Source organism: Adiantum capillus-veneris, chromosome 15 (assembly GCF_014529385.1).
Source record: "Adiantum capillus-veneris isolate H3 chromosome 15, ASM1452938v2, whole genome shotgun sequence".
NCBI classification, from domain to species: Eukaryota; Viridiplantae; Streptophyta; class Polypodiopsida; order Polypodiales; family Pteridaceae; genus Adiantum; species Adiantum capillus-veneris.
Genome location: NC_140945.1, coordinates 119744239 through 119760878, shown reverse-complemented (window position 1 = coordinate 119760878; position 16640 = coordinate 119744239). Strand labels below are relative to the sequence as shown.

The 16640-nt window shown below is 46.0% G+C and overlaps 1 protein-coding gene across 1 annotated transcript in view; it reads left to right on the top strand.

Annotated features, from left to right (window-relative positions):
* The window catches only part of LOC147441378 (Chaperone DnaJ-domain superfamily protein), an 82845-nt gene extending 67548 nt beyond the window's left edge, over positions 1 to 15297 (top strand). The window contains exons 5-9 of the mRNA XM_086483038.1: positions 12365 to 12438; positions 12632 to 12745; positions 12872 to 12979; positions 14601 to 14639; positions 14729 to 15297. Of these exons, the coding sequence (XP_086339164.1) occupies positions 12365 to 12438; positions 12632 to 12745; positions 12872 to 12979; positions 14601 to 14639; positions 14729 to 14815 (422 nt within the window). The 3' untranslated portion in view covers positions 14816 to 15297. The remainder of the gene's footprint in view (positions 1 to 12364; positions 12439 to 12631; positions 12746 to 12871; positions 12980 to 14600; positions 14640 to 14728) is intronic.
* The last annotated feature ends 1343 nt before the right edge of the window (positions 15298 to 16640 follow it).

Below are 16640 nucleotides of genomic sequence, written 5' to 3'. Positions count from 1 at the left end.
TGTCTCGTGAGAGCTCGAGGCGAATCCACATGTAGCGGGCCTGTGGGTCCCGGCAACAATCTGTAGTCTGCTGTGAAGCCCCTGTCTAAAGAGTATGGCCACTCCTCCTGAGCCGCGAGTGGTGTGCTGGCGCATACATCCCCGATGTAGAGACTCCCACTGGAATCCATGTATCCGTGGTAACCCTCTCTCTGGGCTCTCGTGTGTCTCTGTAAGTAGAATGATGTCTCGACCTCTCATCACCTCCTCAAGTCTCTCTGGGTGTGTCCATAGGTCTCCATTGCAATTCCAAACCGTGACATGAATCTCCTCGTGTGTCCCACAGGCCGTGAGTCCCTATGCGATGGTCTTGCCATCAATGATAACCCTACCATCTCGATATACTGCCTTCTTCCCTTCTTTGCGGGCTTGGTGGACTCTAGGCATGCACGCGCGACGGTGATCTTGTTGCATCTTTGTGAGGTCATCATCAAGATAAATCGAGGGGCCTTCTAGCCCTCTCAAGATGACCCTCTTTCGGAGGAAAGAAGTTCGAGACTCCTCGGAGGCGAATTGGAGGATGAGAGCTCTCTTCTTTGGATCTTTGCCGGCTCTCCAAACTTTGGAGAAAGGGATCTCTTCTTCCTTGTATCCCACTTTCTTGCATAAAGCTTTCCCATCGCTCTCGGGTGTAGACCCTTCTTCTTCTTTGATGCCGGTCACTCGCACATTGAGACGGCGAGCTTGTCGCATCTTCTCCTCCTCGATGGTTGTGTGTACGATGAGTACCTCATCTTTTTGGGCTTCCTCTCTTGCTACTTTCTTGATGTTCTTTTTTACCACTTCGACCCATCCTTCTTTGGTGGCCTCTAATTTGTCCTCAATGCTTGCGGTGAGGGCTTTGGTGATCTCCTCCTTGAGGGCTTCCTTAGCCTCCTCTTTAATGTCTCCTTCCTCGGGGGTGAGGGATGTGATGGAAGCATGAAGGAGATCGATTTGTGCCTTCATCTCTTCTTGCTCTTTCCTCCATCTCTCCCTCTCCTTCTCATTCTCCCGTTCCCTTCTCTCCTTCTCCTCTTTGAGATTTTGGATTTCCGCTCTCATGTCCTCCTTCTCTTCGTTCCATAGCTTGATGAAGGTGGCTTTCTCCTCCTCCCATATCTCTCTCTCCATCTGCCATTCTTTCATGTCCTTCTCCAATTGTGCAAGCCTCTTGTTCGTGAGCATGAAGGTTGTCTTCATTGTCGATGTCGGCGTCTTGATGATGGGGGAAGACATGGTTGTCTTCGTAACTACCCTCTCTTCATATTGTGAAGAAGAGGGGAGAAGGGGAAGAGAGGGAGTACGTGTGTGTATGCGTGTATGTGTGGTGTGTGTGTGGGTATGTATCCGTGTGTGTGTGTGTGAGAGAGAGAGAGAGAGAGATGGCTGCGTGATGGGGAGCGAGGAGGGGCTGCGTGAGAGGGAGGGAGGGGCTGCGTGAGAGAGAGAGAGAGAGAGAGAGAGAGAGAGAGAGAGAGAGAGAGAGAGAGAGATTGGGGGCAGCGGGCCTGGTGCACTTGGTAATGCTGCAACAGTGAGGCAGCGGCAAGTGCTACAGCCTTGGCAGCGTGCAGTCGCAACAGGTCAGCCACAACGGGTTCAGCAACAGCAGCAGTGGCGCGCGCAGGGGGTGAAACAGCATCAGCGGGTGAGAGATGGCTGCGTGATGGGGAGCGAGGAGGGGCTGCGTGAGAGAGAGAGAGAGAGAGAGAGAGAGAGAGAGGTAGCGTAGCGAGAGAGGGGGAGAGTTTTAGGCGGAGAGAGAGAGAGAGAGAGAGAGGGAAGGTTTTAGGCGCAGGTAGAGAGGGAAGGCATAGAGAGAGAAAGAGGAGGTTTGAAGCGTAGAGAGAGGAAATCCGAGAGCGTAGAGAGAGAATAGGTCTGCACGCGTAGAGAGAGGAGAGAGAAAAAAACTCCTCACTCCGGTACCCCCTCTCCCTTTCCGGTCGCGGCCTCTCAATCATGAGAAACCCGAATAGCAAGGATGACCCGGTGGAGGATGCCATCCAAAAATGCAAAGAAGAACTGAGCGAGTCCATCAACAAGATCAATCGCCACCTCTTAGGTACTATTAACGGACTCGACGCACGCGTGGCAGCACAGGAAAGCACAACACGTACACTCGAAGATCGTGTGAAGGCCCAAGATGAGGAAATCGCACTACTCAAGAAAGAGCTTGCAGAGGTGCGATCGTAGAATGTCCTCGAAGAGGGAGAACTTCAACCCTTTGTCATTGAAGAGCTTAACACGATTAAGTAACAAGTACGGGCCATCAAAGAAGGTGGGGAGCAACAAAAAGAAATGACGACCTCGTGGGTAGATGTCATCACAAAGACCCAGCAAAAAGCAAAAAAGGCCGAAAAATGGATCAAGATTGTCAAGAAAGGGAAAGGCAAGGAAATAACTCCCACCCCCACACCAACCATCATCAACTTGACACTAGAAGAGGAGCAAAGGAGACGTGTGCGGGCCTTACACGTAAGGATATGTGGCCTCAGAGACCAAGATAATGTAGATAAAGAGGTGAAAGAACTCATGACTCTGGTGGGGGTCAACGAGCAGACGTATACGAGGGCTTGGAGAGTGGGCACTAAGAAAAGTGGGAGCAACGGAGAAACCTCAAAGGAAAGGGCACTCATTCTCCGCTTCCCCTCCATGGAAGCGAAGAAAGACTTCTTGAAGAGAAGAGCGACTCTAAAGAAGACAGGCATCTTTCTTGGAGATGACCTCACCCTCTCGCAGATTGCTCATATGCAAGAAGTAATGCCGGAAATAAGAGCAACGAGGGAAAAAGGGAAGATTGCTTTTTACAGGGATGGAAAGGTGGTGATATTAGAGTGACGCCCAACATGACGGTGCGAGACCTATGGGACCACACTAAAGATGGCAACCTGGAATTGTAATGGGTCACTCCGTCTTGATGTAGGGGCCTTTGAGGATAGCTTCACGGGGAGAGACATCATTTTCTACTATGAGACGCATCAAGCACCGGGACAATCCATGCCACAGGTGAGCAGATATAGATGGGAGCCAGCCTGCGGACAGGAGACCAGATTGGAGCATCGAGGACGGGGCTCCGTGGGAGTAGCAGTTCTATTCAGGGAGGAACTGCAGCCAATGAAGCACACAAGGATGAACAAGCTAGGTACATGTGGGTGAGGCTCAGGGCAGAGACGGGCAGATACCTCTACACTGCTATTTGTTACTTTCCTCCTAGTACGTCAGTATATGCATCACCTAGAGGACTATCCCCCTTTGCTATTTTGGATAATGACATATGGGAATTTTCCAAGGATGGTGACATTATCATACTAGGGGATTTCAATGCTAGGATTGCCCACCACCATACAATATTTTATGATACTTCCGAAGAGATGCTTAGGGAGCTGGACGTCACAGAGATGGGTCTTCAGACTATCACAAGATGAGGAATACACTGAATATAGCAGATACTTGATAGATATGGGAACCGCACACAGATTGGCCATTGTGAATGGCCTACAAAGATTTTCGACAGCTGGAGGTTTTACTTGCTTTCCACACCGACATGGTGCCAGCACAGTGGATTTTGTTATGGCCCAGCCAGGTCTCATTCCTTTCTTTCAGGATTTCATGGTGGGCACTAGGCCAGTTGGAGTAGCAGTTGATCATGCTATCGTGTCTTTCAGCCTGACCTTTCAGTTCAGCACAGCTCCATTAGGAGAGGTCCCCACACACACTCGGTATACCTTCATGAGGGAGACGGATTCTGTGTATATGGATGAGATATACAGGCAGCTATGCACCTAGGAGCCGGGACGGCCACTAGATGAACTCACTCAGATATTGACAGAGACGCTCCATGATGCAGCATCAGAGGCATACCCCCACAGCCAGCCCACACGGAGACGATCTAGGAACATGCCCCAGAACAGTTGGTATGATGAGGAGTGTGCAGAGAGACGAGGATCAAACTACAGAGGGAAGTTCTCACGGGTATTACCACACGGACAATCACGGATTATCTTTCGCCGCCTAGTGCGACGAAAGAAAAGGGCCTATCTATCTCAGCTAGAGCGGGATCTATATCAGCTATTTATAAGTCAGGACTCAGGCGAAGCATGGAGGCTTTTCCACGAGCATTCACCACCACCCGCGGTCACCTCCACTGAGACATGGGGGGAATATGCCACATCTCTGTACACAGCATCAGGGCAACCACCTCTCCCGGACCCACTAGAGACATGCCCAAAGACATGTTCTTTCTTTACTGCCGAGAGGGTAAGGAAAGCCATTGACAGGATGAAGACAAGGAGAGCACATGATCATGATGGTCTGGTAGCAGAGCACTTCATCCATGCTTGGGATATGCTTGCAGAGCTCTTGGCTATGATGTTTAATCGAGCCATGTATGAAGGCTTCCCAGAGACTTGGAGTATGTCTACGATTGTGCCTATTTTCAAGTCACGAATCCTATGATTTCCGCGAATTATCGCACCATCATGGTTGGCCACACATTAGCTAGGTTGTATGCATCCGTTCTTGAGCAGGAGCTGAGTAGATGGGCAGAGCGAGAGGGAATAAGAGCACCAGGGCAAGCAGGTTTTAGGAGAGGTTTCTCCACTCTTGACCAGATTCTGACACTCAGAGCTATTATTGAGGAGGGTGGACACCATGGCAAGAGAATCTATTGTAGCTTTGTGGATTTCCGCAAAGCTTTTGACACAGTGCCAGGAGCCAGACTTATACACAGACTACAGGACATGGGTGTGTCTACAGAGCTGATATGGGGTATTCTGGCTCTATACTGGACAATGATGGGGCAGGTACGCACCACTGAGGGAATATCTGACATGGTCCACTCCACTTTTGGAGTAAAGCAGGGATGCCCCCTATCCCCGACTCTGTTTGGGATGTATGTGGATGAGTTTTCAGACTATGTAGAGCGGCAGGGGGATAGGGGGGCTCAGCTAGCAGGGACATGGATTCCGCTGTTACTATATGCTGATGATATTGTGCTGATTTCAGACTCCCCAGAGGGGATGCAGCGTCATTTGGATGCTCTGCATACATTTGCTCGTGATAGTGGGTTGTCGGTGAATCTGGGAAAAACCAAGGTTATGGTGTTCAACACCACACCACAGTGGGTCAGGAGGTCGGCACCCACATTTATGTATGGCCAGGAGACTGTGGAGTACACAGATGCATATACCTATCTTGGGATAGTATTCAGTGGACCGGTGTTTTCACTAAGGAGAGCATCAGAGACTAGACTGACGAGAGCATATGCAGCTTTGGGAGGACTGGAGAGGATGTGTTCACAGGTTCAGTTTCAAGAACCGCGAACAAAGCTTTGGCTTTTTGACACTCTAGTGACTCCAGCTATGCTCTATGGAGTTCAGGTATGGGGACCCTCAGTAGACCACCATGGGAGATCTGGAAACACAGATGGATGGAGATGTATGGAGAGGCCTCTAGTCTCTATGATCACTCGGATGATTCGAGCTAAGGCCTCAATACCACATGAGATTATCCGAGCCGAGCTAGCCGCCCCCCCCCCCCCTCGTGGTGGTGGCATTGACGAGATCAGTTTCCTTTATGCACGGTCTATGGGATCTCCCCAGAGACAGATACGCTCGGCTTACCCTGGAGTCATCTCGACAACTAGTTGAACAAGGCGATACAACATGTTGGTATGGACAGATGACATCATGGTTTCAGTCGCATGGTCTCAACATGGATAGATTACCTCCGCTTCAATACTCCTTGGATGCACCCTCCTTGTCTCTCACACGGACAGAGATCACCAGGCTCATACGTCAGGATCTGATTCAACTAAATACCAGGAGCACATGGATACAGCTGACACAGGAGTTGGGCACGAAGATGGCCTTCTACAGAGAGCATCTTCTCCAACTCACGGAGGACGGCTTTGTGATTAGGCCAGCATACATGGATACACACTTATCTCATGGGATAAGATGCGCTATTGGACAGATACTCACATCCTCACATCGACTCCAGATCGAGACTGGCCGATTTCGAGGGGTGCCAGCAGGAGCCAGGATATGTCACCTATGTAACTTAGAGCCAGAGACAGAGTTGCACTACACATGTCACTGTCCGGCATACTATGAAATACGCGGCCGCTTCCACTGCCTGTTCAGAGTAGGGTTCGGACCTTTTTCTAGAGTCATGAGATACAAGGATCAGAAGTGTCTCGGATTGTTCTTGCTAGAGCTGCGCAGACTTAGGGAGAGCTTGCTGAGGACATCAGGTGAAAGACAATCTCAGAGACGAATCACAGAGTTCTTTACGCCAGACAGAGGAGAGCCAACGGAGCAGTCACTACAGCAGATCTCAGAGCCTACTCATACTAGAGGTACACTGCTTGACAGAGCACCTGAACTTGGCAGATTCAGACGTCCACGACCTCGGGGAGTCTCCCATTACCGATGAAGGTTGCAACAGAAGATACAGATCACTCTAGCTCGACATGCAAGACGCCCAACCAGAGTTCTGACCATGGAGGAGGTCGATGAGATCCGACAGCGACCGATGAGAGATTTTATCTGAACCCACAAACCCCCCCCCCCCCTTCCCCCTTATTTCCTTTCTCCTTAGTGTTTTAGTGTTAGGTCTTTGTAACCTGGTAACTTTGTAACTTTGTAATTTCCGTACTCTAGACATGGTATCAGATTCACCAATTGTAACCTTTTGGTCTCATAGGTCATTTTGGCCTTTTGAAGACGTTAATATAACATTTCATCTGTGTGTGTGTGTGTGTGTGTGTGTGTGTGTGTGTGTGTGTGTGTGTGTGAAAACGCCATACCTGTATTATAAAAATCCCGAGGGATGCTGAAGGAAGCTTGGTCTCGTGGGGTGTACAAAAATTGTATACGTGGCCATTAAAAGGCCTAGGCCACAATCAAGCTATATATCAAGGTGGCGCAGGTGATGAATGGAATAGAAACCACCAACACTCCATTCATCACTTGCGCCACCTTGATTCTACTTTATTGTGGCCTAGGCCGGGTTTTTTTTTTTTCTATGGCCATATATACTGTTTTGTACACCCCACCAGAGAGGCTTTGGTACCAGCTCGTAGAGCGGTAGACTTTAGATTTCACCCGATTCTTAACTTGAACTTTACAACGCAGAAACTTCACGAATTAACCTGTGACTGGAATTAACACTTCACACAAAGCACGGCTTGGCAGCTAGAGTGCTACCAAGCAGACACCGACACCCTGTAGGCCCCAATGACTGGTGCCCCTTTCGATATTTCTTTATTTTTACTGCAAATAGACGATCCGAACGTCGTATATACAGTTTTGTACACCCCACCAGAGAGGCTTTAGTACCGGCCCGTAGGGCGGTAGACTTCCGATTTCACCTGATTCTTTACTTGAACTTTACAACACAGAGAAACTTCACGAATAAACCTGTGATTGGAATTAACACTTCTCATAAAGCAAGGCTTGGCAGCTAGTGTGCTACCAAGCCATGCTACCAAGCAGACATCGACACCCTATAGGCCCCAAAGACTAGTGCCCCTTTCGATATTTATTTCTTTAATCTTATTGCAAATAGACGATCAGAACGCTTTCACCTCACTCTCACCAAGCTGTCCAAACCTGTCCAAAAGGCGCAAAAAGTTAAAACCCCTGTAGGTCAAAAGTACACGTCAAGGACACTTTCCCTTGCAATGTGGAAGCTTTTCAATGAGCTGCAGGTCAACGTCAGCATGCTGTAATTCCCTATTTTGTCACTGCCAGGTTCCCAAAGCCCTGATTAAGCATCCTGAGGCTTTCCCGAGGCTCCCTTGGCGATGTCCTACAGCTTAGGTGCGAAACCCTAAACCTGCAGCAAACCACAGCAGGTTGTAATTTTCTGTTTTGGATCGTTTTAAACAGAGCAAACACGTCTACATGTGTCTCAGGTGCTTCCGCATGCAATGAGACAGTTCCCCTTTGAATCGAACGAGTTTTCACGCGAGAAAACTCTGTGATTTCACAATCCTTCCCGATGGAACTGTGCGTACCTGTGGGGGATTATCAATTAGCTAATCCGGTTCATGTACAGAAGGCTCTTGCCTTGGCAAACACGCATAAACCCCCCATAGCTCTACATGGTCAACTGAGAAACCCAACTAGTGGGGCATTACCATATCGGCACAGGGGAGAGAGAGATGCGCGAGAGCAAATTGTCGCGCTACATGAGACAAGGGAGAAGGCAAGCTTTCCATTAAAGCTGTGAGATCACCTATACCCACTACTCACACACACATTGTAGTCGCTTATGAACTCCAGAATTTAGTCCCCCACTCAATAATGGGCGCCCCCTCATGAATGAGGCTTCTGGAGAGAGTGTGTGGCCTGCAGGTTGCTCTCCTACTGCGATGTGTTTAGTTCGCCTCTTTTGAGTTAATTTCCTAGTACCCACCAAACTAAAGGTGTAGCGAGGGGCCTTTGTACTGAGCCTAGACACCCTTTTACTCCTCGGATTTCAATGCCGACCTACCCTTCCCGAATGCGGGTGAAATTCTCGGCCGTCGGCCATTTCACATCTTGAGAGAGAGAGAGAGAGAGAGAGAGAGAAATTGCTTTTGAACTGAAAGCTTTTGGGGCTCTACTTTTGGGCATCCCTTGTAACCTTTAAGTAAACGGTTTAGGGCTCACTCGGTAGAGCATCTGGACGCAGAGTCTGAGAGTGAAACCCTAACCGCTCTTTGTACTTTGACATTGATTTAATACATAAAGAAATACCGAAAGGGGCGCCAATCTTTGGGGCCAATATCTCTAGGCACGGAACTCCGCTGGGCCAGTGCAAATCTATTGTGATCTGTGAATTGTTTTGAAGTGGTTATTTGGTGCTGTCACGATTGATTCTTGACTTGGAGTGTCCAAGTCTGTTACATGTCCTACAGCTTAGGTGCAAACCCTAAACCTGCAGAAAAACAAAACAGGTTGTAATTTTCTGTTTTGGATCGTTTTGGACAGAGCAAACACGTCTACATGTGTCTCAGGTGCTTCCGCATGCAATGAGACAGTTCCCCTTTGAATCGGATGAGTTTTCACACGACAAAACTCTTTGATTTCACAATCCTTCCCGATGGAACTGTGCGTACCTGTGGGGGATTATCAATTAGCTAATCCGGTTCCTGTAAAGAAGGCTCTTGCCTTGGCAAACGCGCATAAACCCCCCAGAGCTCTACATGGTCAACTGAGAAACCCGACTAGTGGGGCATTACCATATCAGCAAAGGGGAGAGAGAGATGTGCGAGAGCAAATTGTCGCGCTACATGAGACAAGGGAGAAGGCAAGCTTTCCATTAAAGCTGTGATCACCTGCACCCACTACTCACACACACATTGTAGTCACTTATGAACTCCAGAATTTAGCCCCCACTCAATAATGGGTGCCCCCTCATGAAAGAGGCTTTTGGAGAGTGTGTGTGGCATGGAGGTTGCTCTCCTACTGCGATGTGTTTAGTTTGCCTCTTTTGAGTTAATTTCCTAGTACCCACCAACTTAAAGGTGTAGCGAGGGGCCTTTGTACTGAGCCTAGACACCCTTTTACTCCTCGGATTTCAATGCCGACCATCTCATGGCGACCTACCCTTCCCGAATGCGGGTGAAATTCTCGGCCGTCAACCATTTCACACTGGCCACACAATGCCCGGTCATTTGTGACTTCAAAAAGAGGGTCCCAAAAATTAAATACAAATCAAGGGAAAGAAACCAACAACTAAGGTTAGTGGTTGCCACAGCCTCGTGATAGGCTTCTTTAGCATCTCAAGGGAATTTTGCATACAATATTATAGAAATGACATCTTTCAGGTGCAACTTTTCGACGAGCGTTGTTCCGAGTCTCTCTACTGTCACTCTTCTATCATGATTGGATCGTGTTGTTGGTTTTAGAACCGTAGACACGAGACTTCAACGTTTGATTGCCAACAATGGATCCCCCGTTTTCCAGTCAGTGGTCAAACGCGTTGCCTCCTCCTTTGCCTCTCTTGATTTTTTCCCCAGAAGTCTCTTGATCTGTACTTTTCCCTCTCTTTGATCGCACATAAAGCTTCTTCATCATCCGCTTCATCCAGGACGGTTTGTGGAGCTTCTACGCTCTGATTCCATTGTTGTTTGTAGATAGATAGGACATATTTGCTTGTTGGACAAGCAAACAATTGACTTTCTGATACCATGTAACCATAAAGACACAATGTGCCGACTAAAAAGGACTACTGGAAACAACTTTAGCACAATTGAACTGAAAAGAGAGAACTTCACACTAAAAGGATACACGAGTGGTGGGACTCCACTCCGAGATGCAGTAGCCCATCAACTAGGTGTCCGTTGTGGGGTTTCTTGATTTTTGATCTTCAAGGTACAACTGCCAGGAGGGCCACTCACCTAGAACTCTACAATTGCATAGGATTGTGAATGACTTCCCCAAGGCCACTATTTTGTAGGCTCTTGGTCTCTTGCTTTCACAAGTGTTGAAAAGCACGAAAGTCAATTGTTCTTAAAACTGATGCTCAAAACCTTTTCCAAACTCAATGCTAATAGTAATTGGTGCCAAAAGCACTCCATTGTCCAAACACCACGTCAGTTTGTCTGTAAGGATGCCACATTAGCACCTCGATCTACCCCTGCAAAATATGGCACAAATCCTGCCGCGTTTTTTGGGCTTGTACAACCAGATTTTGATCCTTGGTCTCGGGGGCTCTGTTTCCTCTCTTCAGGTCCGGTCTAGGTCATGTCACATCAGCTACTTGTGAGACGAATGTAGATACAATTGTTGGGGGATTACTCTGCACTATGCAACCTTTCAATGATTTGCAAAGAGACCCCCAAGGCCTCATTTATGAAGGCACAGACCCCCAAGGCCTCACTTATAAAGGCACACGTGCCCAAAAGAAACTGCCATGGAAAAAGTGACGCCCCCAAAACTTGGCGTCCAAGAAAGTCAACACTTTCAATAAACTGGCCGAGAGCAGCCCTGTCCGTACTGCCACATCAGCAGGCCGTACGGCCCTGCCATGCCATCACCTGGCGCGTTTTGCTGTACGTTTCCTAGCGGGAATTCTGCTGCATTTACGTGCGTCCAGGTTCTGGCTTGTGTCTCCTTTGTTCCAATCCGATACCTGCTTGGCCAATGCTCTCATCTGGTCCAGTACACTCTCACTTCGTGAAATTACAAATGAAACAGATGCCTTCAATTTGTTGGCACTTAAAGCCCAAAAGCAGTTTAAAAGCTCTGCAATAGAAATGGCCACTAAGAGCATCTGCTACCAGCAGCTTAGCCCAAAAAGCAGCTGCTTCAAAAACTATCAGTGCTGTACAGCCTGTCACATCAGCACCGTGTACGGCCCATCTTTCAGGGCGGATTTTGTGCTGCGGTTTGCCTCAAGTCCCCTCTTTAGTTCTGCTTGGCTGCTTCCCTCCCATCCTGTGGCTTATGCCACTTAAGCAATTTGTCACAGTAACCGGCTGCAGGGACCCGCGTGAAAATTCCCAGCTGGCCACCCTGAGGCGGCCACTTGTCAACTGAAGACCTCCCCTATTTGCTTCCTTGTACGTGGCTGCTTGTGCCTGCAGCAAAGGGAACATGCCGCATGGCCTATGGATCCTGAGTGGAACTTTCCTTGAGGAAGGTGCCATTTTTGATTGGTTGGTGGAACCTGGAGGGAACTTCCTTGAGGCTAGACAGCTGCCTCAGCAGCTGCCCGCTACCTGACCAATTGGGTGATGCCACTTGGCACCAACCACGTCAATTAATGTTGGCCTGGGGAAGCTTCATAGTGAGGAATTTGGAGGTGGCCCAGCTGGCCTGTCACCTGCACGATGCCCCCAAAGCTTCCTTGAGCCAGATTTCCACAAGCCATGCTTTGCTTTCTACTGCAGCAAAGGATTCCAAGCTCTGAGCTACCTCCCCTTTTATTGAGAGGGTAGTCATTGAGAGATTTTGCATCAGACAGGAAAGAGGACAGCTAGTTGGGATAATCTGGTAGTGTAACAGTTTTGTGCATTTATTTTGTTATTTTAAGAAAATTTGTGCCAGTGACAATATTAAAGCTCAAGGCTCACTTCACACACTTCCGCCCAAAGAAAATTTGTGTCAGGAACGATACTAAAGCTCAAGGTTCACTTCACACACTTCTGCCCACTGAGTGTGCAAGACTCTCATAAATTTGCTGGTTCTCTGTTTTAACTTTGTTTCAGACAGTTAAAATATAACATTGTATTTTGATGGAACAAGTTGGTTCTCAACCGTTGTATATCATGGAAGGAGTTAACTAGTCTCTTCTAAGTTCGTGTCCAGCAGGTTTTGCTATTGAAACTTACAATTGTGTGGTGCAGATGAATTGAGAGCAGAGAGGAAAAAGCAGCTAAAGAAAGATAACGCATCTAAGATAAGGTCTCTCGTGGATGAGGTACTAATGTGTTCGTTGTTGTTTTTGGGGTCTTGTATATACATGGATAAAGCTATGCACATTGGATGCATATAATTTTGACATCCTTAACCTTGGTACTGCATTTGATATGCAACTCCGTACAGCATCATCCATTTTACTGTGTGGTTTCTGGTAATCCAGGTTGTAAGTTGTTTTTAAATTTTGCACGCAGAGTAAATATGAATTGCAGTATGAAGATAGTGAAGAGTTCAAGCAAAAGTTGAAACAACGTGTTCGAGAGATTCTTACAGAGCAAGAGTGGCGAAGACGCAAAATGGCGATGCGGGTAAATGCTGCTCAATGAGCTTTGATCCATGTTTTAGAAGAACAAAAGTAATAGGGCTTGTTTTTAGTAATCAAACTTGAGCATGTGTCATTTCTCTTTGGCTTATGCGAATTATTGGCTTTGCAGATTTCTGAGGAGGAAGGTCGATTGAAAAAAGATGAAGAAGAGGCAAGGGAACTCTCCAAAAGGAAGCGGGAGAATGATCAGAAATGGGAAGACACGAGGGAGAACCGGGTATGGTTTTGATTTTGTCTTCGGTCAAAGTGACTTTGATCACATCTTGAGTTCGACTGTTTGGATGGCAAAATGGTGAGAAATCCAAACATGTCCTCGCACAAGAGCATGGGGTATTGGAAGAATCTCCCTTTATATCATTTGTGAGATAAGCTAAAAAGGCTATTGCTAGTGTTCTCTAGGATTCATCCTAGACACATGAATCTACTGGCCAATTTTGTCCAGCTGGATGTCTGGGGATGCAATGTTATCCATGAAGAGGAAGAAATGTTTCCTAACACTCCCTTGATTTTGAACAAACCAAAGGAAGTTGTTGAAGGCAATGACTCGAAATAAAGTAAAATGTTTGCTGGGCTGCCAGTAGAGGACATTACTCTAGTTGACCTAAAATGTCACGCTCATAAGGAAATTGCATCTCCTTGATAAATCTCTGCACCCAAGTATGTGTAAGCTGCATAGCAAACTGCTATGTACTCTTTCTTTGGAATCTGTACGTATGAAGCTTTTAAGATGCGTCTAGAGATAGACGGCTATTAGTCCAGAACCTCATTTGAACTCAAAGAGCATCATACAGAACCTTAGGATAGAGTAGATTGTGGAGGGCATTTTGGTTCCATAATAAGGCTCCTAAGCTAGGAGAGGAAGCGAAGGAAGGTTTGGTGGAGCAAAGGTGTAAGTCTGATCAGTGCTTCTACAAGTGGCCCAACTTCCTTCAAGCAGCTTTAGTAGGTACATCCAGAGAGTTGATGAGCTATGCATTCAGCCAGGAATTGAGAGGGATTGACGAGAGGAGGAAATACATAAGACGCAGGCTGCAGAGGGACTCATTACCTTCTTATATTCTGTCACGTATAAATAGCATAAATGGCCCTGAGCTATGACGACATTGCAGGTACGGTCCAACTTAGGAAAGGCATTGATCCACTTATGTCGAGGTTCCTTAGCACTGAAAGGGACAAGGCGTAATCAGCCTCAAATTTGAAATTTGGAATATTGCAATGTTTCCAGAGTGCTATTTAGAAGGCTGGATGGCACATATTAGATACTTGAAAGTTCATGGGTTTGAATGTGCTATTTAGCTTACACATTTATTTATTGGCTGAAAGCTGTCAGTGAAAGTGGATTGTGTGAGTCACCAATAAGATCAGCTCTGAAGAAGCTTCCACAATTTCCTTTGCAGTGGTTATTGTACTGTGCAGTGTAACAAGAAACGTTTCGTGTGTTTCGAGGCAGTTCATTTTGTTTCGCTTCAAAGATACCAAGATGAAAGACAATACAAAACACGTGTGTTTTGTATTGTGTTCCTAGAGGTTATAGGAAACGAAATATTTTGGAGTCTAGTAGGGGGATACATCCTATATACATGGTCATACGAGTGGTAAAATATGTTGCACATGACACACTTAAGGGCTAATTTTGAATTTTGAACATTGGACCAATTTTTAAGAAAAACCTGAGAAACAGGTTTCGTCCCCTGTTTCAAAACATTTCGAGCTTTCGTATTCGTTTCATTTCAAAGGGAGGAAATACGTTTTCATGTGACTCTGTCTATGCTTTGAGCAAATAGATTTTCTATCATATTGATGGATGTTCAGTTTTAAGTAATGCAATCTTTTCACAGGTCACAAGTTGGCGAGACTTCATGAAAGCTGGAAAAAAGGTAGGAAAACTGGTAAACTCAGTCATAGACAAGTGATCAAGTGAGTCGTTTGGAGTACATACAACTGACCATGTTGTGGGTTTTTGAAGGCCAAGAAAGGAGAGCTGCGGCCGCCAAAGCTGAAGACTGAAGACCCAAACAAGTCATATGTACAGCGGCCAGTTAAAAAGGGCTGAGGTGGGTAATTCAGGTGATTGGGTTCTAACATAAAGAGTGGCCTCTTTTGTAACATACGAACATTTACGACTCTTGGGAAAATACATCCACAGTGAAGGCTTGGCTTCGTAAAAATTCATGATGCCTAAATTGTTTAGTAGACATGTAATGTAGTTCCCTGAGGCTGAGCCTTATCAAAGACCCTTAGCTTCTCTTTCATGAAAGTCCACTGATATTGTTTTGCCCAAAAAACATGTCAATTATTGTCTATATGCAAACTGTTAGCGTGGACTCTACACTTCTTGCATCGAACACCACCGCCATGAAACTAAGGCATACTTACTGGATCTGCTCATTCACCCAAGATTGGATCTTGGGTTTTGGTGAATCATTTCATGTTACTCCTTAGCGAGAATGGTTCACTACCTATGATGATAGCACACATGGGCATATACATCTCAATCTTCAAGTTTTTTGCATTTTACCGTGTCCATTTCCCTCATCTTTCTCGCCTTTGTTTACTAGACGTTCCGGAAGCCAGAAGCTCCATGCTTTCATTCTGGTTTTGATGTCAGTTTTCATTTCCATTTGTTGGTTTTCGGAAGAGTACTTTATGGTCACAACTGATGGGGATGGAAGAGCGCTGTTACATGTCTCTTGTTATCTAAGATTATCTTTGAATTTGACTGCATTCATTACTACATTCATTGCTGTTTGCACTTGGTACATGTAAATTGAGAGATTCTTCAAAGAGAATTAGTGTTGGTGGCAAGGACAGTTATGCTGTTTGTTAGTCGTGTTTAATCTTTAATCATTTTTAAAGCCTTAAGTTCTCAAACATGAGATGGAACACTCATCTAACTTTACTAAACACACTAAAGCATAGGGAGACCCGGCCCAAAGGAAAGGAACTAACTACATTATGAAGATTGGGAATCTATGATATGCCATGAGCAAAAGCAACAGTAATTCAGGCATTGCTGAAAGAGCTCGCCACATGGTGGAAGGTGAGATCCCAGTCGTTATTTGGCAGCTCACCGACATTTAGTATATAGAGGGAAGAGTTAACTCTATTACAAAGGGAGCATGCCTTTTCAAAATCTGTCTCAAATTTAAGAAAGTGAAAGATTTGAGAAGATAGCATGTGGTATTGTTGTAGATTCCTTATGGATTAAATGATCATGGAGAGTGTCAGCATCCTAGATAACTTGTCTCATATGTGGTGCATATCATCTTGCACGTGCAAAGGTAAATAGATGGATTGCTTGCTCGTAAAATGATATACCACTAAGCATAAATTTCTCCAAGTAACCCATGTGCAAACAACTCGAAATTGAGGATTTGTTAGAATAAATCCTAGAAATTGTAGTCCAAAGTTGATTGAGCTTATTGTATAAGGTTTTTTTTCACTTGTAAGACGATCCCGTCCAAAAAGGCTCCTTGTTGACCTATGACATTCTTTTGTGCAAGATTATCCACCCTTTTTCCATATACTTTTGCAGAAGGACCTTGCGTATCACAACTATGTGGTGTTGCAATCACAAACATACCCTCTATGTAGGGATAATGTTCCACAAAAAAGTTGGAAGCATAGTCTTGATCCCTAAATAGGCTTTTGCATATCCTATCAAGATAATAAAAAGGAAACAAACATAATGATGTTTTGCAAGCACCTATGTGTTAACAACAAACTTACACTGTAAAAAGTTGAATCTTGCACTAGAACTTGTTGGACTATGAGCATAACCCTTTTTTTCATAGCTTTAATTGATCCACTTGCATGTTCCATAAGGTGGGATCCAAAAAGCTAAAAGACAAGAAAAAAAAAAGTTCAAAAGGATGTTG